Genomic DNA, 25830 nt, shown 5'->3' with positions numbered 1-25830 from the left:
ACCACATGTGGTCGCGCCGGTGACAGGGGACGACGGTATGGAGCTTCGTGACGATAGGGTGCAGGTGGGCGACGTCGACGGGCAGCAGCCGCGTAGGTCATGGCTTGCGGCTCGCGGTGTGCTTCCGGCGTTGTTGATGTCCCCAGTGCTTGCTGCACTTCTTCCCTGATGACGTCGGTAAGGGAAACGACTTGGGGCTGCGGTGGCGTTGGGAGAAGTTTCCGCAGCTCCTCCCTCACTCATGCGCGGATAGTCTCGCGTAGGCTGTCTGCCGAAATCCGCATGCTGTCGACGTAGTTCGCATTGGCCGCGCCAACAAAGTTGCGGTCATACTGATTAGTACGCATTTCGAGGGCCTTCTCAATTGTGCTAGCTTCGGTCACAAATTCGGCGACGGTTTTGGGCGGGTTGCGGACAAGTCCAGCAAACAGTTCCTCCTTCACACCGCGCATCAAGAAGCGTAACTTCTTTTCTTCTGCCATGCAAGGGTCAGCACGCCTGAAAAGCCTCAATTCATCTCCTCGACGAACACAACAATGTTTTCGTTAGGGTGTTGTGTCCGCGTTTGCAGCAATACTTCAGCTAGCTCTCTTCGCACAACCGGGGTGAACGTCGCTAAAAATTGCGTTTGAAATCGTTCCAAGACTCAAGGGAGCTCTCATGGTTTTCGAACCAGATCCGTGCTGAATCTTCAAGGTAGAAGAACACTTGCCTGAGTGTCTCCGCGTCGTCCCATCGGTTAAACAGCCTGACCCGTTCGACTTGATCCAACTTGATGTTATTTCACGAATCATGTCTACAAATATTTTATCTCTCATGAACCTACTGCGACCTGGTAGACACTGGTAGACTTGCGTGTGTTCAGTCTTACTTCTGATTTGGATACAAGGCCACGCGGGGCCTTCCAGAAATTGCCGCAGACGACGCTATTCCACGTCGTCCAGGCGGGTTATCACGAAACATTTCTCAACTATTATCAACTCTTCGTCATATAACTTCTTGAAATCTCTTTTGGGAAAATTACGCCCATCTTCCCGCGAGGGAACCCTGGTGTGATGCGACGCATCGGGGGGTTCAATTGGTGTTTCCGTTGGTTTGATTCTCTAAATCGCATGAAACGTGTTGTGAACGCGTATGATGCATTTCCATCACATGCGGGTGTTCCTATACGCGGGACGATGGGCGTAATTGTTGTCACACCACTCACTGAAGGGACCGTCGCTTTCCATCACGTCTTCATCGGAAGAATCAAGTCAAGCACGAAGTAGTCAAGCAAGGTCACGTCAAGTGCGAGAGCGAGCGCTTGACTGAACCGCCGCAGGGCCGCAGCGCGATGAGAGGAGACAATGGAGGAGAGTCGCGCACGCGCGCACTTGCGCGCGCCGGAGCAGTTGTTAATGTAGCGTTACGCAGCGAAGCGCGCCCAAACAAGCGCGCCAGCTGTGGTATGCTAATGAGCCGGAGTGAGAGTGTTGCACACAGCTGTGGGAGAGAAGAACGGAGGAGGGATGTGGACGGACGGCGCGACGACGACGCAGGAGGGACATGCCTCAGAGCAACAGATGCGTCGCATCTAAAAATCAGTGTATGATGGTCCCCAAAAGGAGGCACTTAGGCATTCACCCGCAATAATACACACCACTTAAAAGACAAACTGAAGTGCGAATATATCAATTTAAACGCAGTGAACAGTTCAAATGTTTACTTTTCGTAAAAAAAGTGGTAACGCCCATAACTTTGTTTATTTAGAATTCGTTTGTCCTGTATACACTTTAGAAAAACGTTTTGCTGATTGATGATACGAATTGGTTTCAAAGCATCGGCGTCAACAAATTGGTTTTAAACTGTAGCCGATAGGGTGCGCAGGGTGCGAGCATCCTTTCCGTCATCTTTTCGTCCCTCCGTGTACTCCTCCAGGCTAAAGGCGGCGTTCCCCGACACCCTGAGCATCCACCTAAGATTCAACACAGGATCCTGTGGGCCCCGGCGCGAAACATAGAGGAAGACAGGATATCTCGAGGCTATAGTACTACCAACCGAGCACCCGATGATTCCGACCTCGAAGAACCCACGCCAGTCACCCCGGAATACTCGGTCATATTGGCATACGTACAGGGGTATCAGGAAAAGGTACCCTCTGCCACACGAATCCCTGACGAGGGCAGAAGCCACCGACTGGAGACAGCTGCAGACAGGCACGTTCCCAAACCTAAACGTGCTGAGCAAAATTTATCCGACTCGATATGCAGACGCATGCGCATTGTGCCATCAAGAAAAACGCACCCTCTACCACACCGCATGGGAATTCCAAAGCACAACGGCTGTCCCCAAAATCAGAAACCCTAATGCGGAGCAATGGGAGGCACTGCTGGCCAGCCGCTGGTGTGATGACCAGATCGGCCTGATTCAACGGGCACACAAAGCAGCAGAGGCCGTTGGAGCCCTGGACCAAAGGTACCACCCCTATTGATCCCGTCGTGAACTGTAGCACGTGGCACAAGACCCCGGTGGAGTGCCGCCCAACCACTACAAAAATATCAAATTGTCCGCATACGGCTTATCCAGTGAGTTCTGTCAGTGGTTCGGCAGTTACTTAAAAGGCAGGTCCAATTGCGTCTGTTATGAAGGCGTCACCTCCCGGCCTTTCGCCATGATATCAGGGGTACCTCAAGGGTCTACACTGGGCCCTCTCCTCTTCAACATTTTTGTTAATGACATCCACTCTGTCATTAGACACTGTTCGCTCTCTCAGTATGCCGATGATATGAAGCTGTATCGCGCGGTCTCCTCACCGGATGATCGCGTCCTGCTGCAACATGACATCAATGCAGTTTCGGCATGGTGCGACAGCAACTACTTAAAGGAGCCATGAAGAGAAAATGCAAGTTGGTTTTATTCGAAAGATTTCGTGTTTTATAGTGCCCCCAGAGCTTGTCCGGATACAAACGGTGCTTTATTCACTGAGAAATTAAACAATCTAGGTTAAAATTTTGATTTTCCCGCTTAATCGTGCGTTTTCGTGGTCCCAAATCACATCACAGGAACCGACCGCTCTGCAGCCTAGAGTACCTTCATTCACGCATCCGCCGACACGTATACGCTGGCGCCGCCATTTTCGGTTGCTCGCTCGCCGCCGAAGCAAGTCATTGTGTCAAAACCGCGCTAAAATTATCGCCGCAACGCGGTTTACTGAAGAAGTTTGAATCATATTGTCTGTTTCGCGTTGCTAGGTCTCGTGGGAAACGAAAAGAATAACGCGTTGAGCCCGTTGGCCCAATTGCGGCGGCACGGGACCGTTCAAAGGTTGTCTCCACCCTGTACAGCGGTGTTGGTTTGTTCCCACGTTTCTTTACGTTCCGTAACCTAGATGGCGCCACCATACCGTGGCAAGCGTTTGGTTTGTTTTTGCCCGCATTTAAACCTGGCTTGTTTTTGTTCTGGGAGAAAATATTCGTTCCCTGAAACAGTGCTCGCTCGACAAATGGGGTCACGTAAGACACCGTTGCTTGCGTCAATCGGCCAGTGTCGTCTGAGACAACCCCAAGCCCCGTAGTGCTGTGCAGCTAAACCAAGCATGCTGTGCGCAGTACGAACAGCAGAACGCATCAGTACTTCTATGTTTACATGTGCTTTCGTAACTTCCACTGTTTGTCCCATCATTCTTATTGCTTTGTAAAGAATGTGCCCTAAATTTAAGCGCAAATCGCTCGTTCGTCTAGTTTGTAAGCTCTACCTAATTTGCGTCTGCTTCTGCCAGCCTCCGCCAATCGCAGAGCTTAGCTCATGTGACATCATAGGTTCTGTTGCGGGAAATGAGCTGGTGGGTCGCATGACCATTCCTGTTTTTCCTAATTATGTAGCTTATTTGAGCGAAGTTTACGTTAAAAGTGGTGTCAGTATGATTCTAACGAGACAATCTTTTGAATGAACCAAACTTGTGTTTTCTCTTCATGGCTCCTTTAAAGCTTAATCTCTCCAAAACTATTGTGATATCTTACACTCGTAAAACTGCCCCGCTCACTTTCCCGTACTCTTTGCTCGGCTTTGCCATAAAACGCGCCACTGTAGCGCGCGATTTGGGTGTATTGATGGACGCAAAACTACTCATCAACTCGCTCGTGAACCATCTGACGAACTCCTGTCTCCAAACACTTGGCATGATTTCCCGAGCCACCAGTGAATTCACGAACCCATCATGCTTCGCATCCCTTTACCGCGCCCTAATTTTGCCGAAGCTAGACTTTGCAAGCGCAATCTGGAATTGTTTAAGTCCTTCGTCGTCTCTTCGACTAGAAAGGATTCAGAAGCGCTTCACTAGAACCGTATTTATCTGCACGTTGAGGTTCTCAAGCTCCTGAACCTTGATGAGCTATGTATCAGGCGTTCCAGGCGTGACCTGATTTTTCTTTTCAAGCGAATTCATTGTAAGTTTGACTGCCCTTGCCTTGTGAGCTCTGTTCTCCTGCGAGTGCCAAGCAGGCCACTGCGGCCGCATGGCTGCTTTCATGTTGACAAAATTCTGAGCTTGGTACCAGCTAACCGATGCCAACATGCCTTTAACTGTCTTTTTTTGTCTGCCATTGACATTTTTTGCAACGACATGGTTCTTTTTAAACGCTCTTTGAAAAATTTTCCATCTTGAATGCACATGTTCTATAGTGCGGTCGCACATATACACTTCTCCCTCTGTTCTTGTGTGTCGGAGCGAAGAGAATCATCACGATTGTGCTTGTATTTGTCGTTTAGTACACATAATCTCCGTGCTCTTGTTGCTCAGAAAATGTCTCTGTCTCTTTGATAACTCTCCTTTTTTGTGTATATATACCCGTATAATTGTACTGTTACTTCCCTTTTCATATTCTGTCTTTTGTATGCCTTATATGTCTGTATTCTATGCATCACCCGAGAAGGCCATTGCGCTGTTGGTATTTCAAATAAATAAATAAATAAATAAATATATCTTTCCTTCAAAACGTTTTTTCAGTCATTCAGAGTAAGGACTAGGGACCTTAGTAAGGACTTTAGTATCAAGGTAAGCAACAATACTGACAGTTGGCTTTTTGTGCTTGGTTTCGACCGTGAATTCGACGATAGTACCGGAATAGTCTTTCACTCTCTCTCTCTCTAGTACCTTCTCCACAGATGTTATTAAGAAATTTATATTCAAGCAATTGATGTTCCTGCAACATATTCAATTTCAAAAATAGGTAAATTATCGTTTTGTTCCTGAGTTTCTTATTTGAATGTTTGAAAAAAACCGAGCGGGAATGCCGGACTATTCCATTCCGGTTGCAGTAATCCGGTTGCAGTAATAACATCCGGTTGCAACATCCGGTTGCAACATCCGGTTGCAGTAATAAGACGAAGGAGCAGCTCCCGTTGCGGTTTTCGGCTTGTAACCCAGTGTAGTTTTGTTTTCAAGCGAAGCTCGGATTGGCTGACTCGTGTCGCCGTCGGTGTTACTGTAGCTCGCTGTTGGCGCCGTACTCGAAAACCTTTCTCTCCTCTCCCATACCTCCTTGCCCGCAGCAATTACGTGCCGGATCACGCCATAGTCCCAGCCAATCACAGGCGCTCCTTCCCTTTGGAGAAGGGAAAGGGAGGTTAGCTCGTTTCGCGCACGCCCAGTTTTCTCGCCAGACAGTTCAAGGACAGCTGCGCCATGGGTATATCACTCTTGGTCCGCTCAGCCGAAGCTTACAGCAAAACCGCGCAACGCTCTACTCCGGCCAGCCTACGAAACATCAACGTTTTGGGACTGTGTATGAAAGAGTTGAAACTTCAGCTTGAACGAAAAAATTCTACCGCCCCGCACGTGAAGTTGTCCAGGTAATGGCTATCAGCAGGAAAGATGACACGTGCGTCAGCAGGCTTTGACAGAGAAAGAAATGGGCCTTCTTGGTGATTATCCTGTTAACTGACTTCGAAGGAGGGAAGAGCGTCGCGCTGTGCGAATGTTGTGCAACGTTTTATGTACATATGTTTCTTTTTTGTTAGTAAACTCAGTTGATCGTCTGCATTGTGTCCGTGATCTTACGTCCTGTGTGTTTTTTTTTTTTTTTCGTTCAAGCCGAAGTTTTAAGTCGATATTAACTAACTCGCCCAATCCCAAGCAATTTTATGAAAGAAAGAGCTCCACGTCAGCCTGTAACCTTGTAATACCAACGACAAAATGCACTCTGGTAAATAAACAACACTGTTTCTCTTTGCTCAAACAACCATGTCTCTTTAATGTATCCCAACCCTCGAATAGGGGTGGACAAGTTTAGCGTACACCCCGTTCCCTGTAGAGGGGTTTGTCAATTTTTTTAAAGTAGAAACCAGTGACAAAATTTAAGACGCTGTGCAAGGAAGGTAAGAAGACACAGTTAAGGCATAAAGTTGGGCTAGTTGGTTATCTGACTGCATTTTACTAGCGAAAAATAGACACGGACGAAGAAGAAGTACACAGGACACTCGCAAGAAGACACACACGGACAGCGCACTTTTGCCATTCGCTATCAGGCGGTGTTCCCATTCTGTTGACAGATGTCATGACGCACTCTCGCAAACTGCACCACGCCAAAATACATTGCAGCATTACCAGCACATTCTGCGACCAAGCGGAGCATATGGCAGCACCGAAACTCACTGGACAGCAGCTGTTAGGGGAACGCTGCAAGGCAGCAGCAGGTGGGAAGACTGGTGAAGCTAAAAAACGCAATTGCTTGATACAATTAAGGGCGCTGAAGACTTGAGCCCGAGCGGGCTCTTTATTTTTTACAGCTCTTTCGGGAGAATCAGTTGGCTAGCATGCGCGAAGTCACTAGAAGAATGCTGTATACGCACTGCTATATAAAGCCACAAAATAAGAAAAGTGGGACGCGTACACGAACTACCACGAAGAAATGAAAACGAGTAGCCCGTAAGAATAATCCCGATACCGTATACCCCTTCCGCGGCAGCATTTCATAAATATAAACTTGTGAGGAACACCCGGCTGACGTGCAAGAGGACGTTACGGTACAGGGCGCTTCGGTACTGTCATAAACGGACCTTTCGCGACATGGGCGTTTAGGGACACAGACCTATCGGGACACGGGTATTTCGGTACAGGGCGATTCGGTACAGGCGGTTCGGTGCAAAAAACGATTTCGGGGGAGCGTTTTAGACAGCAATACAAGCGCGCGCTGTTGACCTGGGAGCTAGCATGCAAATCGTACCTGTAATTCTGGGTTATTTTAGGACAGTGAAATTTTATGCGGCCTTGCCAAAAAATGTCTCTGCAACTGGAGAAATTCAAGTCTGTACTCGCCAATCCCTTCACCGTTTGTTGTGTACTCATCTTTTAAGTGCGAATGCACTTTATAAGCGACCCCAAACCATCCACCGCCGGCGGCGGCGTCGGCGTCCGCAGTGCTCCTCTATAAAGAAACAGCATCCGGCGCCAGGTTTCGATCCGCGGACTTTGCGGCCGCAGCGCGACGCTCTACCGACCAAGCCACGGACGCGACGTGATATCAGCGTTAGTGACGCGCCTTATATCTTTAACGCATTCAAACTACGTCGTCAGCGGCGTGCGTTGGCGACTCAGCGGCGTTATAGCGGCTTGATAACTGCGTGGTGTACACGTGATACTACAAACCCGATGGAAGAGATGGAAGAGAAGGCGGCGAGGCGGTGGGCTGCGGGGGCCGAGCGCAAGCGCCGCAAGCGGGCCGACAACCGTGCATTCGCACTTTCACATTCTCCCCCTCGGGGAAATGCGGGGGAATTTTGTTTTTTTTACCTCACTTTTCTCGTGCGCCTGTACGGCCCTGAGAATAACATAAATGAAATGACATAATATTATCTGAAAGGTATACATATTCTGGCTTACCATTTGTTACACAAATGGTAAGACATTTGCAGGCAAACTTAATTCTTTCCCTGGCCTAATGTAACGCAGAATTACGAGCAAGTATGTACATTTGTAATAAATATGGACGTACTTGCGTGAATGCAGCTCCCACGTCAACAACGCGCGCTTCCTAAAACGCTCGTCCGAATTCATTTTTGCACCGAACCACCTTGTACCGAAACACCCGTGTCCCGAAAGGTACGTCCGTGTCCCGAAACGCCCGTGTCCCGAAAGGTCCGTGCACCGAAACGCCCTATACCGAAACCATGGAGACCGAAACGTCTTGTGCCGAAAAGACCGGAAGGCGAAAAGCAAAAATGCCCGTGTGTACGAGATTTCGGCGCAAGTTAAAGATCTCCAGGTGGCCAAAATTAATCCGAAGCCTTCCACTACGGCGCGCCTCATCGCCTGCGTTGCGTCGGCGCGTTAAACCCTACAATCAATCAAATCAAGAGACCGTAGTCGTCATGGGCGACAACATGCCGACTAACGTGGAACATGCAAAGGCGGAATGGTATAACCGGTACAACATAGAAACTAAGCGGCCGTCCGTGTGTATGTGCTTTGTTTCCTTATGCGGCGTGTTTTACCTCTGCTTTCAAAAATGATTTTTGTTGGCCAACTGCCCAGCAATCTACCTTAGTAGTTTTGTTTTCGATATTGGGTTCACATTAGCGCAAGTGCTCTGCAGAAAACTTTTCGAGGGCACCGTCATTTCATACGTTATGTGCTTGTACGTGTCTCCTTGTTCCGACACTACAAGCACAACAAGTTGCGTTCGAAGCTGGCGGGTGGTGGGGGAAGCTCGCAGGCGTTCCGGGAAGTGCAGGAAGTTCGAACGCGGCTCGGCTTGGCGACCGCATTTCGCCAAAGTTCGTCGCCGTGACGTCAGTTCAGGCAACACTGGCACTGCTGACATCGCTCACTGTCTCGCTCTTCGCGCTCGCTGCTCGTTAGCCAGAGTTCATGTTCGGCCTTTTTGTGTGATGGTGTTTCTATGCTGTACCATTCCGCCTTTGCATGTTCCACGTGAGTCAACATGTTGTCGCGTGATGCCTGCATTCATTTTCTGAGGCGTCTTAATGGCAGCGTTTGTTCTTAGCGTTGCTCGATTGCCAGTATTGTTAAACCGCTGAGGCATCTACCTCTTTTGCACGTCAGCCGGTTGTCCCTCACAAAAGTTTCTATTTATGGAATACTGTCGCGAAAAGGGTCCACGGTATCGGGAATATTCTTACGGGCTACTCGTTTTCATTTCTTCGTGGTAGTTCGTGTGCGCGCCCCACTTTTCTTGTTTTGTGGCTTTATAGCAGTGCGTACTAGCATTCTTCTAGTGACTTCACGCCTGCCAGCCTACTGATTCTCCGGAAAGAGCCCTACACAATAAAGAGCTCGCTGGAGTTCAAGTTTTCAGCGCCCTTGTATCAAGCAAGGCGTTTTCTAGCTTCTCCAGTCTTCACACCTGTTGCTGCCTTGCAGCGTTCCCCTAACAGCTGCTTGCCAGTCAGTTTCGGTGCTGTCATATGCTCCGCTTGGCTGCTGCTAATGCTGCGATGTATTTTGCCGTGGTGCAGTTTGCAAGAGCCGGTAGGGCCCTGATGCGGATGTCTCAGGACGACTGAGTCATGACATCTGTCAACAGAATAGGATCATCGCCTGATAGCGAAGGCTACGAGTGCGCTGCATGATGACCATCGTAGTCGGGAAAAGCGAATTCGCGAATAATGACTGCACACGAAAGCGTGCTCAGACGCAGTGAGCATAGGCCCGCCCGCCTTGGGAAGTGCTGCCGCAGAGTACAGCGGTCGAAAATTCGCACCTCGTGGAATTTGCAGGTGTTCCCACGCAGAACTTCGGGCTCAAACTACGTAGGATATTGTTTTCCGGGCGCGTACGGCGTGGGATGACGCAGTCTCTATGTCGACAGGGTCATTTTATCCAGATCACAGGTATTTTGTTGACGCATTCCTTACCGAATGCATTTTTCTTTTTTGTCCAGGACTGTGAATTTTGCTCCGCTCCTAAACTGAAAGTGACAGTCTAAATCTTTTCGGTTTTTAACTGTGTTTTTTTATTGTAAATATTGTTTGCAGTACGAAGGAATGCTTATTTGTTTTTTTTCGGCTGTGTGACTTGCTTCAAAAAATTTTCTGCAGGGCTGTAGCTACAAATGTCATTGTTACAACCTCTGATGTTCACACTATCTCTGTTAAAATCAGCGCAGCTAATCTTCGCCTGCTTCAACCAGAAATTGACACTAATATTGGTTATGTTTAAATAGCTGCCCTCTTTTACAGCAGTTACGTGTAGTACATGTGGGATCACTTGTCCATAGACCACTGTGTGTTTTGGTGTATGAAACACATCTGTGGCTACTGCAGATAGCAATAAAAATGTCAGTTTTCGCCCATATTTCACCCCAAAAGATACTGTGCCATTGCATGAGGCACCAAGTAGGGGAAGGCTTACCTTGGGAAGGCTTTTTCTGTGCGATGAAGCTTTCTGGTATCCAGATGCCTGGTTTTGCAAAGGGAACTTTTTTTTCTGTAAAGCTCGCATGACGAGCACTCTTTAAAAGAGTAATTTCAAAGGTGCAGGAAACAGCATTGAAAGAGGAAGCAACATGTTGCGTAACTTTGTGAGCCACTTAATCCTCAGATGTATGTCGGTGCCGTGTTAGAACTTCCATTGAAAATTGCAGGATGTAGCAAGAAAATGAGCACCATAGCACTGTGTGCTTTCCTACTTCATTTTCTCTGGGGCTGTTTTCTTTCGGTAGCACCAACCAGCTTAAATTTTGGACCTTCTCATGTACTATTCATTCCTTTAGGTTAGTGCCAGAAAAATAAGCATCGAAAGGGATTTTTCGTTAAGTCCAGTGCATCCTTAATGCTCTGTGTATGTTCTAGATAAACTGCGGCAGGATAAATGACAACTCTTCTTTCAAATTGAGCTCTCTAAAATTGCTGCATTCTGCAACTTTGTGCATGTGACATTTAATACTTTGTGTTCGTAGGGGAAGAAGCCAATTTCTTCCCCTCCTCCCCGCTTTTTCTTTGCTGGGTTAAGGGCTAGGACGTAAAGAAGCTGTTGTCAAACTTTTATATTCTGCATTTCAGAATTTATTATTAACATTAAAAATGGGCTCTTTGTCTTCATTTAATGAATACCTAAGGGATTCGTACTTGGTTCTCACCTTTCTACTGACTAAAAAGAAAAGGGGGTTGCCCCAAGTCTCATTAAAGGAATCAGGGATATGTGTGCAAGTGTACATAAAAATAAATTGTGGCACCCTTAATCTGAATCATTTTAAAGGTGAAGTTAACTTTTTAAACGTTTTAATTTAGCATATTGAGCTTGATCACAGTTGTCGGGCTGGGTGCTTCTGTTCTAATAAAGCTTTTGGATGTTCTGTACAGTTATAAAAATGAGCGTGATGATCTCCAGAACAGTGGCATGCTTGTTGTGCTGAAAAGGACCTTCTTAAAAAAATATTTTGCCTCTGCTGTTCATTTACTCAAGTTAAATTTCCATAAATGACCGCGCTTTGTGTGTAGCATGGTAACAGCTGTACTTGCACAACTTATCAGCAGTAAATGATGTGTTGTTAGTCATGAGGGCTCCGAGGAGCAGTCGAACGCTGCTAGGTGGAAAAGTAATCAGCCACTGGTCATCATCTGCTGTGTCTTTTGCCACTGTGAAGAATGAGCTGAAGCGAGTGTGCTGCAAATACATTCCTGCTTTAGAGCTGAGCTATTGTAACCTTTGTAACTACTGTCACATCCATTTGTTTGGGCCGTGACTGGGCTTGTTATTTTGTGTGGTGACATACCTCGGGGTTATTTTGTGAAATTCTTCTCTCAACTCTATCCGTTTGTTTTGAAAGTCATGCGTGTTTTCCAACTTTGACAAGCTTAAGACATCCGTGCTGGCAGGTTTCAAATATGTCTCACACCTGTTCTGCACCTGCAGCTGTTCCTTGCTTTGTGCATGATGATGTCTCCTTTGACACTTTCATCTCATTCTTGCAGTGCTAAGATGGAAGTGAAGAGTGGCGGCCATGGAGTCTTCCAAATCAGAGGGTGGCGCTGCTGATGTTGACGCTGTCGGTGCACCCTGCCCTGAAGGTGGCAGCACTGCAGACAACACCCGGTTGTTGCTTCCCGGGCATGGAACTCAGCTGGCAGAGGAACCGGCACAGTGCAAGGCTAAAAATGATGACCAGGCTTCTACGGGAGATGGTGCAGTCATCACCAGTGGCGAGTTATGTCTAGTCAGTGTATCCGGGGAGTGCGAGGCCTCAGCATCTGGAGAAGTTGGCAGCGGGGATGTTTCACCAGCACAGGAGTGCCAGCCGATTGGTGCAACTTTCTCACCGGCCACCGCAGACGCAAGCCCAAGTGGCACTGTGGTTAACCTGCCCGGGCCACACGCTTCCGGTGACGGGCCGAGTCACCCGCCGGGCCGCACCAAGTCTTCCAGTGAGACCAGGGGAGATGCTGCCTCCGCCTACAAGGCGGTCACAAAACACGATGCCGACATGGATAGCCCCGCAGTCCTGCACATCTCGAGCAGCCGGAGCTCCCCGGAGGTGCGGCTCTTTGTTGACCACTGCACCAGCTCCGAGTCGGACAGTTCGTCAAGGCACTGCGAGAGGCCAGACAAGAAGGCCGAGTCTCGTGGCCTCTGTCGCTATTCCTCGGACTCACACCTGCCGCGCTGTGTTCGGACTCCCACCGAGCTGTCTTCCTGCAGCCAGGAAAGTGACGACAGCGACGCTTTGCTCTCGGAGCTCGAGTCTGAGCTGGAGGGGGTGGAAGGCTCCGAATCTTCCAAGTTGGCATCCTGGGGATTGCACAATGGCGCTCAAGCAGTGGCGCTCAGGTAGGCTGGCACTTCCTTTTAATCATTGTTGCAGAGAACTGCATCAAAGACGTAACATGTGGGGCACTGTATGAGCAACCCGAGGTGGTTTAAAGTGCTGACCATGCCTATCTCTCTTTTCTCATACAGGCCGCCTTCCCTTTTTGATAGCGCAGTGTGTTTGGGTTTGATGGTTGTGGTACAGATGGCAGCCCTCGGACAAAGCTTTTCCACTGGTAGAGGACTGCCATTGTGGAGAAGTTGAGCTTGTGAATGCTAAATTCATTTGTCTTGTCACCTTGGTCATTTATTCACAGTAATACATCAATTTTGAAACGGTATTACAAATTATGTCTTTTCAATTTGTCCTGCACTTTGGGAACCAGTTCCCAAATAGTTCAGCACAGGTGCCGCCTGGGCAAAAGCTATCTTGCACTTTTTTTTTTCATCTGCTTCTGCTCCTCCTCTCAGGGAAGGGCAGGGAAAGCCGCAGAGTCATTCTTCACTCTCTGCACCCTCAGTAAATCGAAGAGAAAAGTGCAGGCGCCGCACGCTGCACTTGAATGTTCAGCAAGTCCAGCCAAATCGAAGACACATATTATAAACTGTTGCATTATGACAGAAAGCTATCAATACACATATTAGGCTCAAATACCTATTCAAATACCTTTTTTTTTTTTTTTTGAGAATGAAGAAAAGGCAGGTAAATTTCTACCTTTCACCACTGAAAAGAAAAGGGAGTTTTATCAACACAAAAGAAATACAAAAATAACAGGGAACAAAGTATGAACAAAATAAAATGAGGCAAGTTGGTGAAGTGTGTAAATTGAATCAACAGAATTACCCAACTGTCATAATTTAGAGCACTTGTTATGTCTTGCTGGGTACCGAAAAGATGGAATAGCTGTTACTGGTTTGTTGTGATAGAAAAGAGGAAAACGATGATTGTAATAAACTGCAGTAATTCTGACTACAGTTTCATTGATGCAAAGTTACATTTTTTTTACTGGAGGGAAGGAGAGAGGCAATTTAGAATATACAGGCGTGAGCGGGCTATGAAGCCTAAATACTTTCCGTTAACAATACATGTAAAAATATAACTCGTGTGGAGAAAATGTATTTCCATGTTTACATTTTTTTTTTCCATTCATTAAACATTGTGTACACATCTCTGATCCCATGTTTGCCGTGGGTTAAAGTATCAGCTGAAGGGAGTGACCTCAAGGGCAGCTTTTGCTTCCAACATACTACAGTTTCAAGTTTCATTCAGGAGAGGGGGGGGGGGTTCCAAGAAAAGCTAGTATGCCGTAGTGCCGTAGTATGCAGCATACTTTCAGTGCAGCCTATGCTAGGCCAGATTCCAAAAAGGGCTCTGCAGACTCATTTTAAGATGTTTAAGCTGTAAAATGGCAAATTGCAATCAACAAACTGACTGAGTAAACACTTGTGACATGAGTTCAACTGTGTGTAGCTGCTGAAATCAGCTGAGAGTCATACGCAGTGCATTTCAGAATACTGTCTTGTTTTGTATGGTGATGGGAACCATGAAGTGTAGGGTTTCATGTGTAGGGGATAGAAAACACCATGTCAGTAGTGTGTCAGGTTCTTCTAACGTAGGTGCTGTTTAACTACCAAGATATGGACGATATCCTTAGTGTCTCCTTTTTAGGCCTTCCGCCTACTCAGTGTCATTCAGATGTGTTCAGTGCTGTTGCTCGTGACGTTTTACGGCTCAATGTCAAGCTTGGTTTGATGCAGCCATCGGATATTGGCTTCTGTGGTAAAGTGGTAAAATGTGGTTTCATCTCATTAACTTTGCGGACTCTGCCAACCTGCTTGCAAAGAACGCCAAGTTTTGGGAGGAGAGTTGTTAACTCTTGAAAATCTTGCTTATGGTGCATGGTGCAACAGTGGTAACGTGCCTGGTTTGGCCAGAAAGCGGGCAACTGTTTATGTGAGCACTGGGTGGAAGAAGCTGCGAAAGGTGGGCACCACAACGAAATCGGGGCCAGGGTGTTGTGCAGTTGTACCTGACATCGCAGGTTTCGTTCGCTGTGCAGCAGCAGACACTTGTGCTGGTATTTTTGGGGGGGCTTCGAATTAGGCCTTGAGTTTAGGTCCTCCGTGCGCTGCCTCGGCGCTCCACTTTTACTCGAAGAGGTGCAACCCACGCATGTAGGTGTGTGTAGGGTTCCACGGGAGCCCATTTGGGTATTGAGACTTAATCAGTGCAGATTTTCAGATAAGGTTTACTGTCCTAGTTTCTCTCCATGATCACGTGCAGCATGAACCTGGAGGTGCTTTTTTTATTATTATTATTTTTGGTTGTTGAAACCGGGCCTTTTGCTTAGGGGCTTAGGATTATCTTGAGTTATTGTCACTAATTTTTATAGATCACATGGTGGTAACATGAGCACGTATGAATCCAGTCAAAGGTAGACTGAGCAGGGGAGCTTTGGCTGAAAAGTTTTAATGTGGTTGTTAGACTCGTTAGCTGAATTTTTTGTGCATAGTATAAGCAGCCATGCAGATCCCAGCCCTCTGGGTTATCAATAGACTTGCATAATTTTATGCACCACCAGGAAAGCTTGCTGCTGGAGTTTAACCTGATAGAGCTTGGTGTGCTTTTGGATTGAAATTGAGCTGGATTCAGCTGAAAGGCGGTGTCTACAAAAAGCTGGAAAAGTTTCAGCAGCCATCAGCCGCTGCAAGCGTGTCAAGGGGCAGGTTGCCGTGGTGGTGAGAGTGGTGGCCTCCTTTGTGCCCAGGTGCAAGAGGTGTGCCCTGAGCTATGACATAGTGGAGCGGCTGGAGCAGAGCAACACGCAACTCCAGCAGCAGCTCACCGTGCTCAACGAGAAGACGTCGGCCCGGGAAGCCGAGAGCCAGCGCATGCTGGCACAGACACGCGCCGAGCTGCTGTCCAAGAATGAGAAGGTGCTGCTCTGGGCTGTGCCACGCCCTTTCCCTTTGATCGTAGCCAAACTTGCCACGTGCTGACGCCAGCATTTCTCCTGTCTGGTGAGAACACTGCCGACTGTGCGGGCAAAGCTAGATGCCTTGCTTTGGAATGTCTCTGGGAAACAGGGTGGCTCACCTGGTTTATTTATCTGGCTCTACCCTGGCAGCCTTTGGATTAGCTGCCTCTGCTGCTTCCAAAAGCTGGCAGAGGACTGCCATAGAAACTTGGCATGGGTGCACATTGGTGGGTACATAGGGTCATTGCCAAGTTCCAACTGTTCATTTGCAACTTTTACATCCCTTTTAGGCACAGTGTCTGTATTCATAAACACAACTTATTCTGCTTGTTTTCCACAGCAAAAAATATAGTGGTGAATGTGGTACACTACACTCCATTTTCCTTGTTCCTGCCACATGTAGCACCTTCAGTGATCAGCCCAATGGCGCCCTTGTGGATAGCAGTGCTACTGACCTTCAGTCCTCTCTTAGGTGGTTATTCAAACAGTGACTGGTCTATTCATTATGGCATTTCCCATGTCAAAGTAGTGCATTGTAGATTACACGAGGTCTGCATTCCACATAGTTCAGGATTTCAGGGTCGGCATTTTAAGGCAAGCATCCTTTTTTTTTTTAGTCCATTGACAGTCAGGGACATCTCAGCCAGCTTGCAACTGGCCGGGAACAGGACATCCGTGCCACACTTTTGCACCCATTTTTTTAAGCTGTGTGATATCTGGTGCACATGTGAGATTCCAACATGTGGCATCCTTAGTTGGAATAACGTGTTGGCTGCCCTTATGCTCACTGGCAAGGTTCTCAGTGGCTGCGTTGTCAGCAAGCCTTAGTCTTCTGACATTAATTTTAGAGTACGTACTTATAGGTTTACAATGCTCACTGTGCATGTTGTATAAGCAAGCAATAGCATTTTATTTTTATTTTTTCAATGCAGTAAGGATGTAGGTGTATACTTATCAGACTTTATTTATAATTAACACATATGGGCAATAAAAGTCACATGTTTTGTGTGAATATACGAAGTTTACTTTGATGTTTTAAACATGGTTGCCTTAGCTCCATCAATTTAGTGACGTTTTACTTTTAAAGAATCTCTAAAATTCATAATTGCGTCAAAACATATATAAATTCTTTGATTTGAAGTAACCTGTGATGAAATTGCAAAAAAAAGGAATAACAGGTTAGCGCTCACTTTCATTTCGAAGATGAGCCCCAGAAGGTTGCGAGGCATTCAGAGGAGCATTCAGAGGAGTAGACCTTTACGAGAGGAAATAATTTTCTGAAAAGAAAACAAAAAGTGCTGCAGTAAACATTGGCTTACTGTAGAGAAAAACCATTTCGTATGAAACGAGTGTACACACCGCAGAGCCTGCGATGGCCAATACACAGCCCAGCCCATCTGGCTTTTCATCTTGCCACTTTATCCTCCTTGTCGGTGACGTCCCATCCGTAGCACGTTGCTTATGCCCATGGTTTGAAAGGTTGTCAGTGCTTGGAGGACTTGGAGGCTTTTTGTTAATTGGCAGTGTCTTTGTCCTTGTCTTAGCAACCCTCAGCTGTCTACTTAACAGGATGTGCACTTTTTCTGGTACTTTTTATGGGCAGTGGGCCCCACATTTTGATTGATTTGAGTCACTCCAACTTGAATGGTACAAATGAGCGCCTGTGTCGTGCTTTGCCTGATATTGTCTCAGTGAAACTTGTGACGCTGTTTTCTTTCTTTTTTTTTCTTTCACCGTGCACAACCGAAAGGAATAAGCAAATCTTCTTAATTAGATAGCCTTAAAAAGTTTAAATGGTATTATCTATCTGTCTACCGCCAAGCGGCATTGTCTACCGTGTTTCTTGGCTCCTAGCATTGTTGCAATGTCCTTGTTGTACTACAGTTGCCCGAGCCACTCGCGTTTGAGGGAGTCGTCCAGCTATTTGGCTAAGCTGTCAAAATGTAGGCACGTGTGGTGCCCATTAAACTGGCTGGTCCTAGATGGAAGATGACCTTTGCGGGGCTTCCCTGCTGCAGTTATGCAAGCAGCTGGAGGCTGTGACCAAGGAAAAGGATGGCATGGTGGTGCGGTATGCGACGAGCGAGAAGGAGGTCATCCTGGCACGCAAGGCTCTCGAGGACACGGAGAAGAAGTACCGCGAAGTGCTCAAGGAACGGGACCAGCATTTCAGCCGGGTGCGGTCATTGAACAATGAGCGTGCTCGCCTCTGTGCCAACCTAGACACCAAGGTGGGTCGCTCCTTGCGCTTGAAGAGCCAAGTGATGTCGCTACATCCACCGCATCCGCATCTGCTGGCAATGACAAGAAAGGCTAATGTGTGTGTAACATTATTCCAGAGCCAGATATTCGACTTGCGAGCCAAATATTGCTTTTTCACGATGAGCAGAAGGGTTGCAATTACACTGCCAAGTTTACCACCCCTTTCCAGCACTTATTTTGAGTCCCTGCCATTCTTTGTGTTGCATCAGTGCATCATCACCGCACTCACGTGTCATGGTGTGGGCAGTGCTTATATTGGTCATCTTTTTTCGCGCACTTCTGGTGATGTAAGATTGTCATGTCAGTGTCATCTGTTCACCATTGGCTGGTTCGGTCAGCAGCGGTACTTTTTGCTAATTATTAGCATTGCCTGCAGCATGTTTATGCACCTCAAATGTCCTCTCCCTTTTTTAAGGTATCTTATAATTTGTCTTTTCGCAGGGAATTCAGTGAACCTTGTGGGAAGCCTTGTATAGGTTGCTTCTTAGCTCGAGCTTTTTTGCCACTCACACTTGTGCACATTGTAACATTTTGTGGACATTACACTGAACCGCTCCATGACAACCAGTTTTCCCCTGCTTTCTACTTGCGCTTCCCAGTGAATGAAAAAGGAGAATTACAGAAATGACTACGTATACAAAAATGAGAGCAGCTACTGCCAGCCACCTTTTTTGTGCCCACAACACATTTTATAAACTGGAAGCGTTTTCAAATTACCAGCTTCCTCCAACGTGATTAGTAGTGTAGTTAGGGGGCAGCCAAAAACAGGTAGTTGCTATGCTGCTTACATGCCGAGGGGTAATGCCCAACAGGTGCAGAAAATAAAGCAATCGTCGACGAAACCCAGTAAAAACAAGCTGCATTCATCGCCTATGGTGGTACCTCGCAGGTGCTGTGAATTGCTGATACACTAAAACCTCGGTATACGAATTTCACTGGGTCGTGCGAAATATTCGTATCATTAAAATTCGTATCATCAAAATTCGTATCATCAAAATTCGTATCATCAAAACATACACTCTTCAACGGTCGACTTCTGGGAGGTGTAACATTTTGTGCAAGCGATTTCATGAATTTTTTCGCCCGCCTACTGCCCGCTTCAGCACATCGAGTGCCAGGACCAGGTGTGTTTCAGCCGTCGTGGGCAGCTCATCGTGGCTGCTACCTTGTCATTGTCATCTTCATCGCTCATGTCAGCAGCAAATGGCGTGCAAGCGTGCGATTGCGCGAACCTCCTTGAGGCGAAAAGTGCAAGCAAACACAGATCGACAACACACAGACAGCAAGAGGATGACAACGAGCATCCCGCATTACATTAAAAAAAAGCAAGGGTTGGGCCCACACGACGTGGGGGGGTGGGGGGAGGCAGGCCATGCTGCCTTCACCCCCCGGAAAACAAGTCAGGCTGGCTCGAGTGGGTGGCTCAAGGGCGTTCTCTACCTTCCTCCCCTCGGCGCGCCAAGCATGGTCCGGTCTTCTTGACGGAGGGACCAGTGAAAGATCGTGTAGCCGTGTGATGTAGCCAGTTGGGCTCTGCCAACTTGGGTCCCGCCCGGTTCACACTCTCTCCACCAGCTCGTGCGCTTTCCTCGGACCATGACCGCCGGCTGTTGACGACGCGTTCGTACGATCTGCAGCGGTGCAGCAATGCGTTCGGACAGCCAGTGCTTTTTGTATTGTAAGCAATGCATTTCAGCCGGGAAGTATTATGAATTAGTATCACACCGAAATTTGTGCCTGCCGTGATCGCATCACCGGAGTTTTACTGTATAACCCTGTCCAGCTTCTTGGCCAACCCCCCATGAGGATGCATCACTTCTGAGCTAGATGAACCATTTTCAGCTTTTGGGCTATCCCCTACAAAGACATATGCTGTAGGGTTTCGCAGTCAGAGACTGTAGTTTTCCGTGCAGCATCTAATGTGATTGCAGGACCTACACCACTAACAACTGATATTTTATTTACAGAAGTGCTAACGCATGCGTTAGTGCGTAAAAAAAGTAGTGTTTTCAAAGAAGCTTTTTTTTTATTATTATGATTGATTTGGCTTTTTACTATACTGTTCATACTCTCTTCCTGTTGGTGCTTATGCATTCAGAATACGAAATTTTTCATGTCAGTCGATGGACATTTGTTTACGAAGCATGGGAGGGAACATGTAAGCTGACCTTTCCACCCACCTGTTTCTGGGACTTTGCATGCATTATACTAATGGGTAACCACCATGATTATTTGGTTAATTTACTGCAGTAGTGAACTTTGGGAGCAACAACTTTGTTAACCTGCTGTATTAGAGGAAATGAATCGATCTGAAATACAAACAGGTCCTGGTAGTTGCCACAGAAAAAACATGCAAACAAAAGTTTTGTGTTGAGGTGGGACAGCCGGAACTCTTATACCAGGGCGCCTGACCTTCCCTTTTTGGCCTGCACATAAACAAGCCACTGGCGAAGTTTCATCTCACACTGTCTATAAACAAGCGAGAACCGAGTATTTTGGGAGAGAAGGTGACCTCTCCACATGAACCAGGCTGTGGAATGGGCGAAGTTTAGGGGAGTGATGAGTAAGGTTAGTTCATCGTGATCATACCGGGAAACTGCCGGCATTTAACTGAAGGGTGTGCAGATGAGAGACAGAATTTTCTCTCAGCTCGCAGATATGGCGAAGCTTCAAAAGGAGCAGGAGAGGCTCAAGGAGGAGCTGTCCTCGCGAGACATCAAGATCAAATGGGCCCAGAACAAGCTCAAGACGGAGGTGGATGCCCACAAGGTGAGCAGTGGGCAGTTTGCACCCACATGCCCCTGGTGGGGAAGTAGCCATTGAAACCAGTCCAGTCCAGTGAATAAGAAAGCTGATGCTTTACAGTGGTTCATTGAGCTTTATGCATGTTTTGTGCAAAGTGAGTTGGAACAAGAACAAGCAAGCAGTCTGTAACGGATTAATTTTTCAGAAGTTCGTAAAAGCATTGGAACACTCTGTACATATCGTAATAAAATCATTTTTTGTAGGTTGTCTTCAGAATTGATTATAAACAGGCTGTCATCTACCCATCTCAGGTTGCTCTAGATTTGTTTTCCCGAGTCTTTTCCCGGTGGAGTTTTTTTACACCTTCTTGCTCAGCAACGTTTTTCTGTATGGACAATATCACTTGTATCATGAGGGGTGCTGATACCCTTGCAAGTGCATGCTCCCCGCCAGCACTGTGCCAGTTGTTTCAACTCCCTCGTTTTCAAGAGTCTTACAATGGTAGCGGTTTAAACTATTAAATGCCATTTTGTAGCTTATGAAGAGTCTGTTACTGTATTCAAAAGGTGCCCTCATGTAAGGCCCACACCTGTTACTTGGACATTTAGGCAAATAAAAAACAGGAACATCCAAATCAGAAAATTGAAATGATAAACAGTAATTATAAAGCATCAGCTTGAACTAGTCTGCCTTCTCTCACACTGTGATTGTTTGACGGCTGTATTAGTCGAATTCTTCTGCTTAGCAGGCTATGATCAGCTTTTATAAAACCTGGCTGTAAAGCTAGTGGCACATTTTTTCGATTCTTGGAAGAGCGCAAGAAAAGACGCTGAGAAGACGTAAACGGGACACAGGGCCATGTCTTGTTTACGGCTTGTTGGCGTCTTTTTTCGTGCTGTTCCAAGGATGGTTTACCAACATGCTCAAGCTTACATGTTAGTACATTTTTTTTAACTATAAATGAAAAAAGGTGGATTAAATTTGTATTTGTGTGAAGGAAGTTCTGCGCACCGTGCTGAAGTTCTGCCTTGGGCTGACCTTTCTGTTGGTCAAGTTTGTCCTGGTACTTGCGGGTCCAATTGTGGGAGCGTCGTTTCGGCAGTGCGTTGCTCAGTGGCCCTCGCCCGCCTTTGTGGTGGACGCAGGAGACGCAGGCCAAGCTGGAGCAGGCACAGCTGCGGCTGCGTGACCTGCGCGAGGAGGCCGAGCAGGTGCGCCGAGACTGCCAGGAGATGATACGGCGCTACCAGGAAGCCGAGGAGATCAAGTCCGTCTCCCTGGACCACCAGCTCAAGGAGAAGCTGTCCGAGCTCGAGGAGCACAAGATGGAGAAGGAGAGCCAGCAGGAGGCGAGCCCTTATACGTCCCTCCACACCCTCGGTCCGTCTCTGCCACACGGGAGCAGCTGCGGAATGTCTGTGCGGGCCAGGTTTACGGGGTGGTCCCTCTTGGCCGGGTCTGCTGGTTTCCCGTTAGTTTGAGAAAGCGGTGTTGTTGTGGGATCAGGAAACACTGCCATGGGTGGGGCTTGTGTGGCTCATTCCGCTTCATCTTCGGCGGCAACTTATTTTGAAGAGGCATCCAGATTGTGGGTGCTCAAGGATGCAAGCCAGGCTCATTGAGTGGGGTTGTTCAGCCTCCCCACCTCCCCTCTTTCTGTTTCTTGCAGGTGAGAGTCCCTTGTGTAGGGATGCATTGTGAGTAGCCAGGAGACGAGCATTTTCATATCTAAGGGGCTTTCCCTCTCCTCTTTTTTTTTTCCCCAAGATTTGCGTCTGGACATTTTAAGCTTTTTTTATTATTATTATTGTCTAGCATTGTGTGTTCAAATAATTGCGAGTGATCTGCAGCTTTCAACAGTCGTGCATCTCACAGCTACCTCTGAAAAAAATTGTCATTGCCAAAGCCCTAACCTCTATGTGTATGATGCATCCAGTTGCATCTGCAGCCTGTTTTGCTTGCCTCCCATGTGTTTTTAACTTAGATAATGGTTGGCCTTTATGTTGCCAACTGCAGATTATAGGGAAAAAGCCCTCATTCTGATGGAAACAATGATGTGATGGACATAGAGAAAATTTTGGCAAGCGAGACTAGGAGTTTTGAGGGCCGCAAGCTTGGTATTGAGGTTACGTACGAGCTACAGTTGCCCTACTGTCTTTCACGGATGCTCGATTTTACAGTGGGGCTATGCAAAGTGCCTGTAAAGGATTAGTGGGGTGTGCAAACGCACATTGACTGTGCCTCCCTCTGTACCGTGTACGATGTCTGGGTAACGAAGGGATATCATTGCAGGTGTACCATGTGATGAAGCAAGAGCTGGAGTCGTTCAAGAGAAAGCACAAGATGAGCATTGACGAGAACAACGGCCTCACGATGAAAGTAGGCGACGTCTCTAAAAGCAAAGCTTTCTTCACACTGCGCATGCCCACACCGCAGCATGGGTTGCAGACAGCGAGTGTTTGTAACAGGAGCTTCCAAAATGGTCCACATGGTGGCTGTGCAAGTAATGCGCAGACAGTTAAGCAAATTGGGGATGTTGTTTAGCATATTAGCAGCGTGAACAATGCCCACTAAAACAGTGAGCTGAAACATTGAGTCATAACTAGGGCTCGGGTTTTCAGACTTTATTTTTGGCAAAGTTCAGAGGGTGTTTTTTGGGGTTTCTTTTCTGGCACTGCGTTTTTTGGAGTTTATATCTCGTAAATATCCAATTCTTCAAAATTCTAATGGTATTCCGCTCTATTTTAAATACTACAAATCATAGGTGAAATGATGTCTGAACACAAACACCTCAGAACAGAACACCTTAGGAGCAAATTTTTGTATCAAATGCTTGAATGGCAGACACATATATGGTGCCTTCAAAAGTAATTGGAACATGGCCTCATACATTTACAGGAATTTCTTCATCCAGAAACTGCCTGGCTGCACTAGTGTGCGTTTAAAGCAGCCCTCCCTAATAGAAAAAGCTTCCTGTAAACCGGTAATGGCTGTCATAAAGCCAGTAAGAAATATTTTGTGATAATATTCACAAATCCTTGTTCCAGTTGCTTATGATGGCACCTGTACACAAGCACAAATAGCTAGACAGTTTCTCTTATTTCAACCTTAATGCTTGTTTTAATACACGCTAGCATCCTTTACAAGATTTTTGTTGCTGCTGGAAGTGCGCTGCTTTCAATTTATGATTATAAGCATAGAAAATGGCCTTTCAACGGTTGCACTAGAAGTAGGTAGAGCAAGAGAAAGCACTGGCCCCTGCTCAGTGTGAACTCTCCAAAGCGTGAGGGCTTCAACAGTGTTACTTATTTCATACCTCTGGAAGTTTGCAAAACCTTTCATCAGCTGGCTTACATCAGGGTGTGGGCAAGTGTGTGCTGGTCTTGCAAGAAGAAAAAGGAGCCTCCCTGTGGGACCAGTGGCCCTTCGCAGTTATCGCTGGCTAGTGCGAACAGCCAGGGGTGCCAGTCCTGACCTCCGAACTTCAGTCGTCATTTTTTGCCGCCGTGTGCTCTAAAATCGTTTATCAGATAAATCCAAATTGTTCAAAATTTCACTGCCGAGTGTTTATCGGGGGGGGGGGGGGGGGGGGGGGGGGGGGGGGTTCGGATTAATCTGGAAACTTGGAGCCCTAGTCATAACCCTCAGTGGAGGTTAAATGTCTCATTTGTGGTCTTTCGTGCTTTTAATAGACTGGAAAATGATCCAGTGCAAGCAGACCAGAAAACTGCTATTATTGCAACCTGGCAGTGAAGTATTGAAGGACAGGATGATCCTTCTATTTTCTTGTGTGTTTGGCTTTTGACATTTTGGTAAGAAGTGATGACATTTATGCTATGTCTTAAGGCATATTTATGTGCTTACGCTGAAAAGAAAGAAAAGACGAGACAGGGTTTTACTATAATGATGCTATTTACTCATAATGCCAAGTATTGGGATCATACCATTGGTTAGAAAGCTCTGTTATCTGGAAGACTGCACAGCTTTTTTTATCAGCAAATACTTGGAACGTATCGTATGTAAAGCAAAACTTGGTTTTGTTACGTTGATAAGATGAAAGGCACATTTTATCTCTCTGAGGGCTGTGTCGCAGAAAGCGAGCTGTGCCGGTGCAAGCCACCTCTTTGTTATCAACAGGTTGACTGTGGCATTGCCATTTGCTCGCAGTGCTGCTAACCTTGAAGCAAAGGGTTTCTGTTACATCAAAATTGAACAACAGGAACTTCAAAAGTAAAATTTTGCGTGCGCTTGCATGCAGATCCATAACCTGGAGAAAGAGCGGCTGGAGTACGAGCAGACACTGAGCAAGCTCAAGGAGAAGCTCAATTCGCTCAAGCAGGAGATTGTGGACCTGAACGGGAAGCTTGATGAAAAACGGAATGTGGAGCTGCAGTTGGAAAGGTGCGCCTGTTTGCTGTTGCCCCACACATGCCTGTCCTTTCCTCGATTTCACTTGCTCCTTAAAAAACTGTTGTACTCATTTCCTGTCAGCAGAAAAAGTTATTAGAAACACTTCCTGCTTGCTCCAGTGGAACCTGATTTAATGGGCCTTTTTTAGTACCACGGGAAAACACATAATCAGGAAGTCATATAACTTGAATCGCACAAATCTCGCCTAGTTCACATTCTCGTACGACGGGGCGACTACTGAATTGTGTTGTAACTACAATGTCTACTCACATATATTTCATCCTCATATACCTTGCGAGTTCCAAGTCAATTTATGAAGGAAAGATATAGCTCAAACATTTTGTTCTGTGCTAGCCGGCCAGGTGTGTACACATGCATGCAAGATAAGATTTGGAAGGTCAGTGTGGCCAAGCAAGCCGAGAATGCGAGGAGAATGCTATGGCCGAGGCTGCAAAATCTTATCACCTAGAGTCATTGGCATTCATTGTCCTGACGTTGCGTAGCACAGTTTCCACCAGCAAGTTGCTCAGCTTGGAAAAACAAAAACTTGAACTTTGTGCTCTGCTCTGTGATAGCAACTGAGAAAAAGAACTAGAGGCTTGCAGGGGCTGGCAGAAAAGTTGATGAAAGGAAAAAAATGGCTGACGATTACTATACTGTAAGGTGTGTGAATACCGAATAGTAACTTTCAAA

General features: G+C 46.8%; 1 protein-coding gene across 6 annotated transcripts in view; it reads left to right on the top strand.

The window, feature by feature from the left end:
* The first annotated feature begins 8760 nt into the window (after positions 1-8760).
* Positions 8761-25830, top strand: part of Golgin104 (coiled-coil domain-containing protein 186) — a 56172-nt gene continuing 39102 nt past the window's right edge. For 5 of the 6 annotated variants that reach the window (XM_077688146.1, XM_077688143.1, XM_077688145.1 and 2 more), the window contains exons 1-8: positions 8761-8908; positions 11911-12763; positions 15511-15679; positions 17739-17951; positions 20632-20751; positions 21873-22076; positions 23020-23106; positions 24986-25128. In XM_077688146.1, coding sequence (XP_077544272.1) covers positions 11940-12763; positions 15511-15679; positions 17739-17951; positions 20632-20751; positions 21873-22076; positions 23020-23106; positions 24986-25128 — 1760 coding nt within the window. In that variant the 5' untranslated portion in view covers positions 8761-8908; positions 11911-11939. Of the gene's footprint in view, positions 8909-9714; positions 9829-11910; positions 12764-15510; positions 15680-17738; positions 17952-20631; positions 20752-21872; positions 22077-23019; positions 23107-24985; positions 25129-25830 lie in introns of all 6 variants that reach the window. The other variant, XM_077688142.1, reaches the window with a different exon arrangement.

The sequence above is a fragment of the Haemaphysalis longicornis genome, unplaced genomic scaffold (genome assembly GCF_048455015.1).
Source record: "Haemaphysalis longicornis isolate Haplotype H1 unplaced genomic scaffold, Haemaphysalis longicornis Haplotype H1 scaffold_1, whole genome shotgun sequence".
In the NCBI taxonomy this organism is placed as follows: Eukaryota; Metazoa; Arthropoda; class Arachnida; order Ixodida; family Ixodidae; genus Haemaphysalis; species Haemaphysalis longicornis.
The sequence above is the reverse complement of the archived record's forward strand: the minus strand, read 5'-3'. Positions and strand labels throughout refer to the sequence as shown.